The following is a 17,342-nucleotide window of genomic DNA, read 5'->3' as shown; positions in this document are numbered from 1 at the left end:
GATTTCATCAAAGAATTTAGCTGGGCTTTCTACGCCAAAATTTCACTGTTAAAACCCACTGTGTGAACGGCCCCTAGCGGTGTTTCAGTTTGTACACATACACAGGTAATTCACAATTAAATATATGGATTTTCCAGAGAGATTTTGACTTTGTTAGCAGGTGTGAATACGGCCTAACCTGGATAGACCCTTGTCGGCACATGCTGTCTGGTGCCCTCTCCTGGTTCACAATGCCATCTTTGAGAGAAGCATGGAGTTTAGTGGCCCCGTACATATAAAAACAATAAAACAATTACATTTTTTGGGAAGTTTGATCTTAGTAGTTGTAGTGCACTCAGGAATTCTGTGCACGCTGCGAGCCTGGAGTCTATAATATTCCAGAGCTGGGCCCACCTACCAGAACTAAGCTGTCAATCGGTAAAGCTAATGACACCGATACACATTTCTACTGAGGAGACTAAGGTAAGCCATTCTATGCCTCCGTGCCATCTAGTTATAGATCACTTCACTTAATTGGAAACCGAGCACACAAACATACATATGAACACATTCAAATGTGCATAGAAAATCATATAACACATTCATCATACCATCATAGCCTCCAAGCACAAGCCAAGGGAAGACTGGCCCACCAAATGTACCCAGGCATGGATCATGAAGGGGCGACGTATCATTTAGCGATGTGGGAGATCTGTAAAGATTTGGGAGGGAGTAGTTAAAACAAGTCATTGTGTTATCTACTTTATATGTAGAAAAAATAATAATAATAATCCCAATAGCCCAATAAGCCAGCCTATGTTTATAACTTACTGCACACAGTATAAGAAATGGGTGTGGTAGTCCGCCATGACAAAGAAGTCATCGCTGACAGAATGGTTCAGTACTGAATAGCTGTTCTGGAAATAGTTCAGGACACTGAAGATGGTACAATTATTATTATATGGAGCCAGAGGAGTCAGGCAGATGTCTTTCAGCATCACAGTCTCATTTTGATATTCAGCAGTTAAGTCTTCAATGGCATTTTGTAGAGTCATAACCTGGAGGAGGAAAGTAGAAAAGGTCAGTAACGTTATTAAAGGGGTTCTCAAGTATTTTCATATTGACTCCTTAAGATAGATGGGTCATCAATATGAGATTGGCAGGGGTCCGACTCCTGGCACTCCCACCGATCTGGTGAATGCTGCGGCCTCCGCACAGTGCTGTCCATTAGATAGCAGCTGCGCCTGGTATTGCAGCTCAGCCCCATTCACTTGAACAGGAGTGAGCTGCGCCTAGGCCAGGTGAACCTAACGTCATATGGCCTAGGAAGACCGCAGCCTCTTCATACGGCTGATCAGCAGGGTTGCTGAAAGTCGCATCTCTGCCAATCTCATATTGATGACCTATCCTAAAAACACCTTTAATAATAAAGTTAAGTACAAATGCAGCCAAACAGTCTTCCCATCCTATCGAAAGAAATGGCAAAAATAAAATAAAATGCAGTATTAGATTAACACAACTTAGGCCCTAACTGTTGGTCTCCACTGGCTAAATGAAGGGCAGTGTATGTGCCAGGAGCCTTCCAGGCGCTCATGCCACATGTGCCCAGCAAGTAAGGTCACCACAAAAACATACTGCACAAAGAATGAACTATGATATATGTGCAAAACAAAACAATCTATTTGGTCGTCAATAAATATGTCTGCTGCCTTTCATATCAATTATATAAAATTACAAATCTTTCATGAGCTCCAATGATCAGACAGCTTACATTTATGCCAGGGAAGTAACACACATACTGGTTCTTCTGGATTATAATAGTTATTATGTGCACAATGGATATAATCAGGTCTGTGCTTTACAGGTGGAAAACCAGATTTTTTTTTTGGGGGTCAGATGCCCTGAAACTCTCTTTAAGAGGACCGTCACTATTCCTGACCTGTCAGCTTTAATAACTACTTACATTCTCAATGGAATGTCAATTCTGGAGCATCTTTTCTTACAACTTGTTCTATTCCTCAGTTATTGCTACTACAGGTTCAGTAATGAATCAGCAGCCGGATATTGCCTGTTGGGGTGTGTCCCTGCAGAGTCCGACACTGGCAGCAGTGACTGGACAGTGCAAGACCTTGCAGGGACACACGTCCACCTGGAAAAACCCAGGAAAACCACATGCAGTTATAGGAAAACATGCTCGGAAACAGCATGGAAAATAATAATTGCTTAACGGTAATTGTTTCTCGATACCCATGACGGCACCCATGGGAGGTCCTCCTCGCATGGGTGCAGCCATGGGGGAGGGGAAAATAAAATTGTTGTTTTTAATGAATATCGGCCACCAGTTATCAAGCTTTTCTCAGCATCTGAAAGTGTAAAAAATCATTTTGGCAAGAAAATAAATCCTTTACCTGGGACAGAATGTCAAAGGTTAACGGAGGTCCAAATGGCACATCATCTCCTGAAGGATATGGGGAATACACTTCTCCCTTACTGTAGGGAGCTGTGATGATGAGCTGCTCTGTGCGGTAAAAAGGTCCAAAGTGTGTGTCAAAGTAATCCTTCTCTCTCCGAGCCTGACTGTGCGGATCAGACCACAGCTCCACGGGGTCTGTAGTAATACGCATATACTTCAGCCCAGCGCAGCACACAGCAATTACAACAAGGGAGAAGAAGATGACTATCCAGGGGTTGCGGACACAGAAGGATCCCCATTTTGTAAAAGCTACTCGCAGACAGTTCTCGAGCCGCTCTCCAATTCTGTCACAGCGCGAAGCCTCACCTGCGTCAACACAACAGATTTATAGCACGACTTTTAATACATTTTTGCTGTAATAATATAGAATGCAAAGTCCATATAACAGTAGAAAATACATTTTTCATTAAAACACGTTAGTAGAGGGAGAGGAGGGCACACAATACTAATCTAAGAGGAATATGGCATTGAAAATTAGTGGAAGACACAAGCCGCGATGGTCAGACCCCCACTGTTCAAACTTTTACTGCATTTTCTTAGGATATAGGTTAAAGGGGTTGTGCAGGGATTTATATTGATGACCTAACCTCAAGCTAGTTCATCAATATCTGATCGGCAGGTGTCCGACACCTGGCATCCACTCTAAATCAGCTGTTTGAAGAGGAGGCGGTGCGCCATGCGAGCGCGCCATCCTGTTCATTACGCTGCACTTCGCATCGGAAGCGCAGTGTAATGACGAGCACTCGCTCCATCCACTTGAATGGAGCGACTACTTGTAATTACACTTTGCCGCTGCTCCACAGGAGATAACGTGTAGTGTAAAGACCAGGAAGCAGTGCTCATATGGAGTGCCACCTCCCTGGGAAACAGCCGATTGGACCCCCGCCGATCAGATATCGATGAGGATAGGTCATCAATATAAATTGCTGCACAACCCCTTTAACGATCTAAAAAAAACTTTAATCATACACAACTGGCCTATTTTCTACATCTGGGTAGCAATTAATGCAGTTAGGTATACAATTATCCAGCAGTAAGGAATTTTATGACTCATGGGGTAGCATATGTGCCTTGACATTTATAAGCCTCTGATCACGCTGACCAATACGTTAGTATTAGAGCTCTACAATGTAGTCATACCTGCTATAGGGGTGGAGTTAACTGAATAGGCTAAAGTGCTGTCAATGGGGGCGTATTCTGAAACAATATTCTTTTTCCTGTAATACAAAGGATAAATGAAAATCTGGCTTAAGATGACCATGCTGAATAGATTTTTTTTTTAACATTGATGCAATACCATACTCTTAGCAAAAGCTGAAAAGGTAGCTGCTTTCAAGGGTGGAGGTGCCCAAACCAGCCCCAACGTCTTATATGCTTCCCATCAAACATACATTCAACGGTTCCAGGTTTACAGGGTGGACAACCAAGACAACCAATGCCCAGGACCTGAGCATATAGTCAAGCATACCCCTTGATCCCTATCTGCAGGCTCCACAAAAGTAGGACTCGGGGCTGTGTTTGGTATATCCACTCCAGGCAGTAGCTGCGTTTTCTGCACTTACAGGACAACCACATTAAAGGGATTGCCCAACCCCCCCCCCCCCCCAAGGTAAAAATCCTAGTAAAGGCCCTTTTACACGGGCCGACTGTGCAAGATATATTATTGGGAATGATATATTATTGGGAATGTTCCTGATAACTCCCTGATCATGAGCGGAGTGAGAGCTGCATTCACAGGCTGATATCACCTCTGCTGCATGAGGACTGCATCGACAATGCGTTCATCAAGTGATTGGCACACCTTTACACAATACAATTAGAATGCTCCTTCCCGATAACTGTACTGATCGTCGGCCAATGTAAAGGGTCCATAAGACACGGAATGCATTGAAAAACAAAAAAAGAAACCCAATCACCTCTTCACTGCACTCTAATCCAGCGCTGAAGGTCCCTCAGCGACATGTGCCCGATGAATTGTAGTAGTGCAAGTGACGACTGACAGGAGACTAAGTATAAGCGATGGCTCCATCAGAGCTAGAAAGGAGCACCGATGAACAGGTGAGTGGCCATCAAACACATTCTGGGCCTTAGTTGATTTTACCTGGAGGGAGGGGGGTTCAACCCCATTACAGTTCTGCTGCACTACAAAATTGTAATACTTGTCTGATAAGGCATGGTATTTTGCTTTGCCATTTTAACAAGAAATAAAACATGAATAAAATTAAAGGGGTTCTGCAGTTTGTTTAAACTGATTGATCTATCCTCTGGATAGATCATCAGCATTTGATCGGCGGAGGTCCGACACCCGGGACCCCTGCCGATCAGCTGTTAGAGAAGGCGGTCCAGGAGCGCCGATGCCTTCTGAAACAGCTAATCGGCAGGGGTCCCAGGTGACCCCCGCCGATCAGATGCCGATGATCTATCCAGAGGATAGATCATCAGTTTAAACAAACTGCAGAACCCCTTTAAGGGAAGGTCTCCACTGAAATTATAAAGCCTATTTTTATACTATTTCATAAAATAATATCAAAGGAAGGAGAGAAAATACAAGAAAAATGTATCTACAGCTACCATGTTTGGGTCAATAAGAATAAATTCAAGTGGATCACAGGGTAAATGACTGACCCCAATGGTAAAGCCAACCCAGAGATAGTACGTGTACCTGTAGCACCAAGCTCCAATGACAACTGCACTGAAAAGCAGTAAAAAGATGACATAGACTATCCACATGATGACGGCCATTGCATCAAATCCCAAAATCAGCCATGGCTTCGGAGGTGGAGGAGGTACAGGTTTTTCCCCACAAACCAGTGTGCAGTCTTGGCAGCTGCAAGGGACATCATCGTCATCCACTGGCTCATTGCATCCTTTTGTTGCATTATTCATGGGAATCATTTGGCGGAGGGACTCATCTGCAATTGCAAAACAATACAGTCTGGATTTCCACATGCTTCAGTTAAAATACTCCATGTTAGACTGGACATATATTAGTATATCGGAGGCTAAAGGCTATAAAAGGCAATAGTGGGAAATCTGTTTCTTGAAGCCTTGTATCTGTTTATAATGGCGGTTTAATAGGGTGAGGCTTAGCCAAGGGGGCAGGACTTGTCTACTGCAGACAGGGCCGGGGAAGGAGACTCCTGGCTCCAGCCACTTGTCTTGAAGCTGGTCACAGGACGGGGATATAGGTGACCTCCTGGGACACAAAGAATACTTCTTTATATATTTCTAATTTTAATGGTAATATCAGACAAAATAGGATTGAGAGGAAACGAGGCAAATATGGATCGGAGGGCTTGGGATATACATATATATTTTTTTGTGCATTTTCTGCATTATTTCTTTAAAGGAGCTGAGCGATTTTGAATTCCCATTGTCAATGCACTAGGGCAGGGATGGCCAACCTGAGGCTCTCCAGCTGTTGCAAAACTACAACTCCCAACATGCCCACACTGCCTATAGCCATCAGTCTACAGCAAAGCATGGTGGGAGTTGTAGTTTTACAACAGCTGGAGAGCCACAGGTTGGCCATCCCTGCACTAGGGAATTCAGAGTGATCTAGTCCTCCACCAATCAGCTAGCGGATCTCTCTGGAGGACTGTCAGGTCCATACATTACAGACAGTCCAGTGATTTTTAAGAACTGTGTAATGCTTAATTTTCTCCTGTGGTGGCGCTACAAGAACAAAAAAAACTTGCTGAATGTCTCCCGCACAGATATCAGCTGGTTGAGGAGGTATTAGCAATGGTATAACTCATAATTAGATCATTTTTTTAATTAAATTGAAAAACAATCACAATTACACCAATGTATGACATTTTCAGGTCCTGCTGAATGAAGACAGAGGATCATTAAAGGTCCTTTTGCAGGTCCTGAAAGAAGATGATGTCGGCTGTGCGATCAAGTGGATAATGAGGGTTAATTTTTTATTTATTTTTTAACCCCTCAAGCAACATTTTACTAAGCATTCTGTATTAAGAATGCTATTATTTTCCCTTATAACCATGTTATAAGGGAAAATAACAACATCTACACACCACCTAACCCAAACCTGAACTTCAGTGAAGAAGTTCGGGTCTGGGTACCACATTCAGTTTATCACGCGCAATAAAAATTGAAAAAAGCAACGCAATCGCAGTCACACGCACGTGTGAAAGAGGCCTTAGGCACAAGAAAGACTTCATAAAAGCAGGAATGAAATCAATGCAAATACAAGAAATGCTGTACCGGAAAATATGGGAGTGATGGTAAAAGGAATCTGTTCATTGTCCTTGTTAAACATGTACTGGATCCAGTTTGTAGCGTTACAGTCTTTTGCTTCTTTCCCGCACATTAAACTCAAGGCTTTCACATTACTTGATGGGGCTTCCACGTCTTTACAAGCATTGTACATGGCTGAAAAACATTACAAAAAGGGACAGAGATAAATAACCCACACAGCTGAACACTGAAACATGTGAAGATGGCATGCTGAGCTTTTAGAAGATAAGTACCATTTTTTGGCATCTCATACTTAAAAAAAGGGAACCTGTCGCCTGGATTTTGTGTATAGAGCTGAGGACATGGGCTGCTAGATGGCCGCTAGCACATCCGCAATACCCAGTCCCTATAGCTCTGTGTGCTTTTATTGTGTAAAAAACTATTTGATACATATGCAAATTAACCTGAGATGAGTCCTGTATACCTGTATATGAGATGAGTCAGGGACAGGACTCATCTCAGGTTAATTTGCATATGTATCAAATTGTTTTGTTTTTTTCAAAAAAAAGGAATGTATCTTTTATTTTTTTTTAACTAATACCAGGTAGTGAAAGATATTCTATTTTTCTAAATCGGTCTTTATTTTCCGATTTTCTAAATCAATTTTTTGCACATAATTATGGGGTCTAAGCTGCTGTTTACAGCAATCGGATATAAATTTTACTGCAGTCACATGGACTTTATAAGGCCTCATGCACGTAGTTGTTGCCCGGCCGTATTGCACTCCGCAAACAGAGGGTTCAAAATATGTGGGCACCGGCCGTGTGCTCCCTGCATCACGGATGCGGACCAATTCACTTGAATGGGTACGCAATCCGTAGCTGCGGTGCGTAACTCCTACGAAGTGCTAACTCCTACGGACGGATCACGGACCCATTTAAGTTGAATGAGTCTAGATCCGTCCCGGCCGCGGCAAGGACATTGCCCGTGCATTGCAGTCCCCAATTGCACAACGGCCATGTGCATGAGGCCTAAGGAAGAGTTCTAGATAATCTCTGCGAGTAGTGCACAGGTCATTGTGCAGGCGAGCTTCGACTGTCATCTATTGCGAACGGTGTGTGTTATCAGCAATTGTCATCTGGCCTGTGATGATTATGAGATGACTTCTAAAAGGTGATCTGTACAGAACAGAAAGTATTAGCCTATTATGAGGCTCAAGAGACCACAGATAATAGTATGAAAAATGAAAAAAATAAAAAATAAAAAAATCATAAAGTTTAACATAAAAACTTTAAAAGTTAAAGTAAATAACATTTACAGAAAGGGGTCATGTTTGTGATTACAAATTCCATCCTTACAGGATTACATGATAGAACAATGGATAATTCAGAATGATAATCAAGGGATTGTCTTGGATTTAAAAAAAAGATTAAGCTAAAAAAGGTGGAAAGTATCATAAGTTATTAAAATAAAATAGTAACCATTACAGCAGACCCATTAAACCCCCACAGCTCTGCTGGTCCTTGAGCGATGACATCATGTACATCACTGGCCTTGGTTGTCATGGGCCATACATCTAAGCAACATCCTTGAGGCTAATGAATGGTCAAATGAATGATATACACGCCGCCATCATACTGATGGTGGCGAAAGATTTCACTGGCGATTAATGATTACTTTATATTTCCTGGTGTTAGCCAATGTTCTTAAAACTGACAACCTCTTTTAAAAGTCCCAACTGAGAAAGAAGCCTTCCGAGTTAATCAGCCGGGTCTGGAAGGTGGAAGCAGCCACTCATTTCCCCTACTAGTATCCATGTGCTCATGGTGACTTCCCTCTATGATCTCTTAATAATACAATTTTATGTATTTACTCATTTGTGAATGGAGAAATTCCCACCTACACTTTACAGGCAGGTACATAAAAGAGTAGTGAAATCTGAGGCTGTACCCGATTGCTTTACTTACCATTTGCAAATGTGTCCCCAATGTAATACTCCATGGCTGTAATGCTCGCGTTCCCTTTTTGTGGATCTGTGCTGTTATAGTATTCAGTTTCTGTAACATTCAGAAACTCTGACTGTCGAGGACTACAGGTCAGTTCACAAAACAAAGTCATTAAATTATAGAAGCAAGAGGGACACCTGAAAAACAAAATATTGGATGTAAGATTTATTTTAATTTTTTTAGGTAGATTCACACAACCGTATTTAGGAGTCCGCATCCATTCAGCAATTTTGCTGAATGGATGAGGATCCACTCATTTCAGTGGGGCTACAAAAGACGCATTGGTACTTCCGTTCCAGGGCAAAAAAATAAATAAATGGTGCATGTCCTAATCTTGTCCGCAATTGCGGACATGAATAGGCATTTCTATCATATGGCTGTGCTGGTCCATAAAATGCGGAACGCATACGGACCGGATCCACTTTTTGCGAATCTGCACTTTGTGTACCACAAAACATACACGGTCAGTGAATGAACCGTAAAATTCATTCACATAACAGTAAAATAAAATAAAATTGTATTATATAGTGCATGAGTATAACCACTTCAGGTTTTTACCCTTTCTTTTTAAAGCCCTCTTATTTGTGACGGACACAAGGGCTTTCCAATTACAAATTTCACAAACTGTTGGTATTTGACACGGCTGCAGCGGGGACACCCTTTCTGTATCCCGTACATTGCACAGACCATAAGACAGGGACCTATGTATAGACCCGAGTCCCGCTGAACTGTCCACATGGAGTAGCTTTTGTTCTTCACGATTAAGAAGGTTACTTAAAAGGGAGTCCGTCATCAGTTTTGAACATGCTTAACTGCTGACAGAACTAGGTAGGGTCTGGAGAGAGCAGTGTGACCATTTATGGTGCTTTTATTAGTGTGAATATGCATATTTACCCGAGACATAGGTATTAGGTATCAAAGCGGCCAACCTACAATACGGAATCCTAGAATCCCATGCCTGTGCCATTCAGTTTATTCTCAGTGCTTGTGCAGTAAAGCTCATTGTCCTGGCCTCGTGCGTATTAAATGGGTTGGTCCATCTCACACATTGGTGGAATTATGCTACGATATGCCATCAATGTCAGATATGTATAACCTACACAGAAATGCCAGACCGCTTATGCTGATTAAATACTTTATTACAAAAAATCACAATTAATGTCACAAATAGAATGCATACATGATTAAAAGAATTGGTACAGGAGATAAAACCGACGACATCACTGGAGGAAACATACAGTGGACACAAGCCCCATTAATCCTAGCATGGCTATTTGTTAAAGTGCATGTATAATGCACTTCGGCGTACCAGACGAACGTACGCCGAAACGCGCGTTGGGGTTGGCGCCATCCTGGAGGAGACACAGTTTGGGTAATGGTCCTATGTTTAATCGTACATTATACATGCACTTTAACAAATAGCCATGTTAGGATTAATGGGACTTGCGTCCACTGTATGTTTCCTCCAGTGATGTCGTCGGTTTTATCTCCTGTACCAATTCTTTTAATCATGTATGCATTCTATTTGTGACATTGTGATTTTTTTGTAATAAAGTATTTAAATCAGCATAAGCGGTCTGGCATTTCTGTGTAGGTTATATATTAAGAGTAGTATTGCCATAGGCTTCCATTACTTGAAAGTAATCATCCCATGGTTGGGGTATTTATTGGATGTTTTAATGTCAGATATGTGTGGGTCCCACCTCTGTGACCTGCACCTTTCTCTACAGCGGGGCCCCTAAAGTGAACGAGGGCACACTACGCAAGTGTGGCTACCCTACCTTCACTTCTATGGGAGTGATGAAAATAGAAGAGCGCCCATACAGGTGAATGGAAGGGTGGGCGGCGCTTGCTCAGTGTGCACTATATTCACTTCCATGGGAGTTCCAGGAATTGCTCAGACCGCTCACTTGGCTCTTTTCAGAACTCCCATAGAAGAAGTGAATAGAGAGCACTTCGCGCATGCGCAGTGCATTTTACTTTGAGGCCCCGATCTAGAAATAGGTGCACCTATCTGACATATGCCATCAATGTGTGAGATAGACCAACGTCTAACACGGTGGTCAATGAATAACATAGATATGACGTTCCATTTACATCTGTCGATCAGTTTTACGGCTTCGTTTTTTTTCTTTTATGAAGGAACAGAAACACAGTCGCTGATTTAAAATATACAATCTTGGAACTGCACTGACCCACACATAAAGCAAAGCAGAATACGGAAGTGAAATCACGTATTTGAAGGTAGTGATTCTACGTCAAGTACTGTAAATAATCCTCTTATTGCCTATAGAAAAATACTCCAAAGCTCCACTAATTAGACTTGTACTAGGAGGTTCTGGTATACTACGGTCTGAGAGGCCACTTACCTGGACAAGAACTGTAAGGGGAGCTGCAGGTTGCTGTTCAGAGTGTGCAGCTGCTGTACATCGCAGCACACGCTGACATTTCCATAGTATAAGGATGGACACAGTTGCTGCAAAATATGGAGAAAAATTGACGTGAACAGTCAATGCCAGCAAATGACTGATTGTTTATTGGTGTATATGGTCACAGTAAAGCCTGCACATACATCCATTACACATAGCAGAAGACGCTCTATAGATGACGCCGGTTACAATTTACTCTTTGCTCTTAAACAAGTAGGAGCAGCCGACAGATCTGTGCAACTCTTAGGCCTCATACACACGACCGTTGTTTGGGTCCGCACCCGAGCCACCGTTTTGGCAGCTAGGATGCGAACCCATTCATTTTAATGGGGCCGCAAAAGATGCGGACAGCACTCCGTGTGCTGTCTGCATCCGTGGCCCCGCAAAAAAAAAAAATAACATGTCCTATTCTTGTCCGCGCTTTGCGGACAAGAATAGGCATTTATATTTCCGGCGCCCATTCTGTTCCGCAAATTGCAGAAGGAAACACGGGCGCCTTCCGTTTTTTTGCGGATCCGCCGGTTTGTGGACCGCAAAAAAACGGCACGGTCGTGTGCATGAGGCCTTTAGATGAAGTCTGCAGGTAACAAATTCCCCACGTAGAAAAAGAGGCATCACTACCAGTTTACCTCTCTGGAAGTCGGCGATTTCTCCAGCACAACTCTATCAACTGGTAAGGACCGTCTACGAAAACTGCAGCCTATTCTATCCACCTGATAGACACGCTTAAAGGAAACCGGTCACCTCCCAACATACTGCTATACCCTATGAGATAACAACGCAGGGACATCTTTTCTCTTTGCTTATTCCTCCTAGAAATGTATGAATAAATTAAAAACTGCGAGTTACCATTCTCATAGTCAAAGGGGTGTGATACTGTCAGGACTGACTGGACAATCAGAGTGTGCAGGGACACATCCCCAACTGGTAATGCCGGGTTGTTAATTTATTCTCAGAATATACTTAAATTGAGCCATTTAACCCCTCTATGTTGGATCTGAGCGCATATTCAGACACCCAATAAACACGGACCGACCAAGGCCATGAGGGTATATGATGTGATAGCATACCTGGAGTAGATCATGACCATCCTCAGGAAGGGGTATTGGAGGTCCAAGGTATTCGCAGTTGTACCTTTTGCCCTCTGATGCTTCTCCACACTCTCCATACCAGACACAATGTTGGGAAGATACCTACAATACAGAAAAACAATACCTTTTTTTCTAATTGAATTCGTCTAACCCACACCAGAAGTTTAAATCAAGCAGGTTCTCATGTCTCATGCCATAAGCAAAGAAACTTATCAACACTGGTAAATGTTAGGTAGCAGAGTCTGCAAATTTCGGTGGTGGTGCCCCACCATCTAAGGCTAAAGACCCCTTTACACAGGTCGACAATCCACGGTGAGATAAATGTAGTGGGGTTTTCAAATTGATAGCCAAGTGGCTGCAACTGAGAAGGTATTGAAGGACTAGTCCAGGATTAATCTTAGGATAAGTCATCAATGTAAGAGCAGCAAGGGTTTGACGTCCGGCACCCTCGCTGATCAGCTGTCTGCAGGGGCCGTGGTGAGCCAGAACAAGCACATTAAGAATAGGTCATCAGTATTAAAGTCTAGGAACATGCCTTTAAGGCCTTATGCACACAAATGTATTTTCTTTCCGTGTCCGTTCCTTTGTTTTTTATGGCAGACCGTATACGGAACCATTCATTTCAATGGGTCTGCAAAAAAACACGGAAGTTACTCAGTGTGCATTCCGTTTCCATATGTCCGTTCCACAAAAAATAAAAAATAAAAATAGGACATGTCCTATTACGGACAAGGCTAGTACTGTTCTATTAAGGGCCAGCTGTTCCGTTCCACAAAATACGGAATGCACACGGGACATCCTCTATTTTTTACGGATCCGTTTTTTTCAGACCGCAAAATACATAGTCGTACGCATGAGGCCTAACAATTAAAAATTGTTGATGGACACAGTTTCATGGGTAAAACAGCTTTTAGGACAACATAGGCCACTTAATCTGAAAAATTTATTTGAGAAGTTATGTCTCCTCAATGGTGCTTCATGTTGCCTTAGCCAATGTATACAGCAGCGCCCTGCCCCCCCCCCCGCCAACAGCAGATGTCACATGCATGTATATGGGAAAGTTGGGAAAAACAGATGTTAGCCAAGTGTATGTAGGGGCTAAAGAGGTTGTCCCAGATTGACAACTTATCACCCACCATTCACAACAGGCGGTGTAGGGCCCGTATGAATGAAGAATGCCCACTGCCGCTCCATTCAAACTCTATGGGACTGCGGGACATTTAGAATGGAGTCAGATCCTCGCCAATCAGACAGTATCACATATCCTGAGATGGTAAATGGTCATTCGGAGGCAATTAAGGAGGACAACAACTTTCTGCGGAGACACGCACATTTATCTAGGTTAGCCATCATCCCACGCTTGATAAAGACAACTGGACTTCTGAACCCAAACAATCCACAACTATCAGTTCTCCCAAGGTCTAACAAACCCGCATGTAAACATTCAGATAAAACTGACTTGTCTGGAGAAAAAAAGAAAAAAAAAAAAAAATAAGACCAATCTCCAGGTTCTCAGCCTAGCAAATTATCTCCCAGTTACTTGAGGTGAAATGATATTTGTACATTGTTCAAAGAAAGGAAAGACAACTGTCCCTCTGATCAAAGGGCCCCTTACACATAGGAATGCTCATTAGCGATTATCTGGCAGTGTAAAAAGCACTGATTACCCAATGAATGAGCAAAACAACCCTAAATTGCTGTTTGCCGGCAGCAGATCGTGCCGTCTAAACACATTCTGCTGACGGAAAACAGTGATTCTGTATGGGGAAGAGCATTGGCTTTAGTGATACTGTGGAGGAGATCGCTGCATGTAATAGCATCGGTCTCCGCTGATGAGCAGACGATTGCCGGGAAGGAACACTCCTTTTATTAATATATTATAGGTACCCAAAAATTGTGACATAAAAAAAAAAAATACACGTTGTCCCATACAAAAAACCATCCCCCGATACGGCAAAATAAAGTTGGAAGGCGGGAATTAAACATGGGGGGGGCCAATCACAAAATGACAAAACTGGCTGCGAGGGTGTGACGACAAATCTAGCACAGCATGGACATCATGTGGAAGTAGAAGACACAGTAATGGAGAGCTGGTTCAGTCTCTGGGCTTCATGTACCGATCAAGTCTTGTTCTGTTGTCCAAAGTCTAATGAACAGGGACATTACCAAAAGGCTGGTGAATACGGACCCCAAGAAGCCACTCCGAGATCCCGGTCTCAATGCCTTCCTTTTCTACTCGCTTGATGGACAATCCACAGAAGCCTTATGATGAAACAACTTTAAGTTACCCTCTATTTGTTCTTCCAGCTCCAACACGAAAAACAGGTGAAACCCAGATGACAACTCCATAGCATATCCATCTACATGGTGTGAAGACAGCTCAAAATAGCTTTATACAGAAGTGCCATGGCAGGTTTGTGGTCAAAGCCACCACAGTCACAGGACACATTTAAAATAATCAATAGCGTTGACAGAGAAAGGGATCATCGAAAAATTTGGGATCAGCTGGGGGTGCATGCTCAACCTCCACTGCATTCGAAGTCCACCTAGCCATGGTCTTGCACCTTGGTTAGTGGTTGGAATAGGTGGACCGAGGTCCATTGTTATAGTGACTAGTGGAGGTATCAGTTATTGGATCTAGCATTGATCAACTGAATGCTTTTGGTTGGAATACTCATAAAAATGGGGGGGGGGAAAATTAACAGGTTTATTTAAGGACACATGCCTATGCTTCAAATTCCCTATAAGTATAGAAGTCACTGGTTTATAAGCAAAATATATATATATATAATAAAAGACAGCATCATACTACTAATGGTGGTGTAGAACAAAGAGGCAATGTAAGAGCAGGCTAACGCTGTGCATGTGACAATCAGGGGACGTGCCAGCACTGTCTCACCCATGTGGTTTTCACTAGTCTAATTTCTGCTCAGCTCAACAAATAGTGTATGAGGTCAGATGATACCGGCGTCTCTGAGGAGGTGAGCAAGCCATATAGGACAAGAGAAGATATGCCACTACTGTGTTCCTCATAATAGTGGTTTCAGAGAAAGAGGCCTGCGTGCCAGTGCCATAGGAAGTCATGTAACCCAAGCGATTTTTCATGTTTGAGAGGAGACTAAACACCAAGAGGAAAACCACACAAATAGAAGAAGCATATACAAGTGCCATGCACAGGACCGCAGCAGATGGAAACCCACCATGGAGGAGGACCGTGAACCCCAGCAATGTGTGGCCCTACTGGGATACTACTGTACAAGATTAGTACAAAAAAGCACATTTTAATATTTTATAAGCTTTTTAGTTTCTTAATCTACACAGTTAGGAGTGTCAGCGAGTACGAGTAAAGGTACAGTAGGTGTTACCCCCATTGTTCCAAGCATGATCAACTTAAGCTACTTTCACACTCGCGTTTGGTGCGGATCCGTCATGGATCCGTTCAGATAATACAAACATCTGCATCCGTTCAAAACGGATCCGTCTTGAGCACCACTGAAAGTCAGTGGAGGGCGGATCAGTTTTCTATTGTGCCAGATTGTGTCGTAGAAAACGGATCCGTCCCCATTGACTAACATTGTGTGCCAAGACGGATCTGTTTGGCTCAGTTTCATCACACGGACACCAAAAGGCTGCAATGCGGAATGGAGACGGAACTGATACAAACTGATGCATTCTGAGCGGATCCTTTTCCATTCAGAATGCATGCTGATCTGTTTTGGACCTCTTGTGAGAGCCCTGAACAGATCTCAGAAACGGAAAGACAAAACGCGAGTACGTGCTTGGTAAAGGCTGAGGCAATACGGTATCCTGTAAGTTACCCAGTGACTTATCAGCAGTCATTGGGACAAGTGTCACTGTATGGGGAAGTGTCCACCTCTAACTGGGTGGCTATCGCAGGCTTGCGCAAGGTGTAAAAATTGTAGAGGCCTCGATGTGACTTCTAGGCGGGAGCGAGAGGGAGACCTACTATGACTACTGTGTAAGAGGACACAGCCTTGCTCCGACTACTGGGGGTGGCAGACCTCATGAACACTAGGAGGGGGTGGACTAGGGAGAAGCACTGCTGTAGCTAAGGCTAGGTCTACACAACAATTGTTGCGCAACATTTTATCGCACCAATATTGGGAGACAATTTTTATAATGATAGTCTATGGTGTCGCACTGCGACAGTCACAAAAATGTATAGATTTTTCTGCGACTGTCGCGTCGCAGTCACAGCATGTCGCAGTGCGACACCATAGACTACCATTATAAAAATTGTCGCGCGACATATGTTGCAGTGTAGTTGTGCCCTGTCGCGCGACTTATTGTCGTCGGGAGGAGGTGATTCAGCTAGGGCAGTGTTCCTCAACTCCAGCCCTCAGGCCCTACCTGCAGGGCATGATCGAGTCCTGATGTATTGACACTAATTATATCACCTGCTCGACATGACTGGCAGGTGGGCCCTGAGGACTGGAGCTGGGGGGGAAGCTTCTTTATTACTATGATGAAGGTAGGGGTTGCTAAGGCTATTAGCCAAGTGTAAGGGAGGGGCGGTCCTGTGACTACTCTGCAAGTAGGGGATCTGTGGGGTCTACTAAGGTAGTGGAATGTCCTTTCTCACAAACAGGAAAGTGGAAGGAAAACAGATGGGACACACTATCTAGGGTGCACTTACTGAGGTAATGCTAGGGCCGAGTACAGCGCACAACGGTGTCCCACAATTATAACGGAGTATAAAAAGCAGTCTACACAGTGATGTAAGCCAGACTCATTTCCGGCTGCGGGGTAAACCTGGCTAGGATTTATCTAGGAGATAAGATTTGACAATCACAACAGCAACCTGATCTATATGCACAGTCCTGACACAGGCTGGCACCGTACACGATGACGTCACTACAGAGGTCGCACTACGTTTTTTGCAGAAGAGTAAAAATACTCCTCTGACCATTTTGAGGAGTATTTTTACCCGAGGAGTATGAAAGTTGCAGTAATTCAAATACATAATACGTAGGCCTACACTTGTTCAAATCTGCGTTGGAGGCTGCGTTTGGGGCCTCTGTTGCAGATTCTGTTGAAAGGTCAGACAAAAAAAACCTTATATGCAGCACTTTTGTGTCCGGTAAAAAGACAGGATCTCGAATGGAAACTGAACGGATCCCATCATAGTCGGTGGAGTCTGTTC

The 17,342-nt window shown here is 43.3% G+C and overlaps 1 protein-coding gene across 1 annotated transcript in view; it reads right to left on the bottom strand.

Moving 5' to 3' along the window:
- NPC1 (NPC intracellular cholesterol transporter 1) overlaps nt 1-17,342 on the bottom strand; it is a 71,230-nt gene that overhangs the window by 39,680 nt on the left and 14,208 nt on the right. Inside the window, exons 2-10 of the mRNA XM_044294482.1 lie at nt 12,158-12,280; nt 11,028-11,134; nt 8,620-8,795; nt 6,680-6,847; nt 5,115-5,364; nt 3,593-3,669; nt 2,388-2,758; nt 811-1,037; nt 591-691 (exon numbers count right to left, since the gene is read on the bottom strand). Coding sequence (XP_044150417.1) covers nt 591-691; nt 811-1,037; nt 2,388-2,758; nt 3,593-3,669; nt 5,115-5,364; nt 6,680-6,847; nt 8,620-8,795; nt 11,028-11,134; nt 12,158-12,280 — 1,600 coding nt within the window. The remainder of the gene's footprint in view (nt 1-590; nt 692-810; nt 1,038-2,387; nt 2,759-3,592; nt 3,670-5,114; nt 5,365-6,679; nt 6,848-8,619; nt 8,796-11,027; nt 11,135-12,157; nt 12,281-17,342) is intronic.

This window comes from Bufo gargarizans, chromosome 5 (assembly GCF_014858855.1).
Source record: "Bufo gargarizans isolate SCDJY-AF-19 chromosome 5, ASM1485885v1, whole genome shotgun sequence".
Lineage (NCBI taxonomy): Eukaryota > Metazoa > Chordata > Amphibia > Anura > Bufonidae > Bufo > Bufo gargarizans.
Note: the sequence above shows the minus strand (reverse complement) of the source record. Positions and strands in the feature narration are given on the sequence as shown.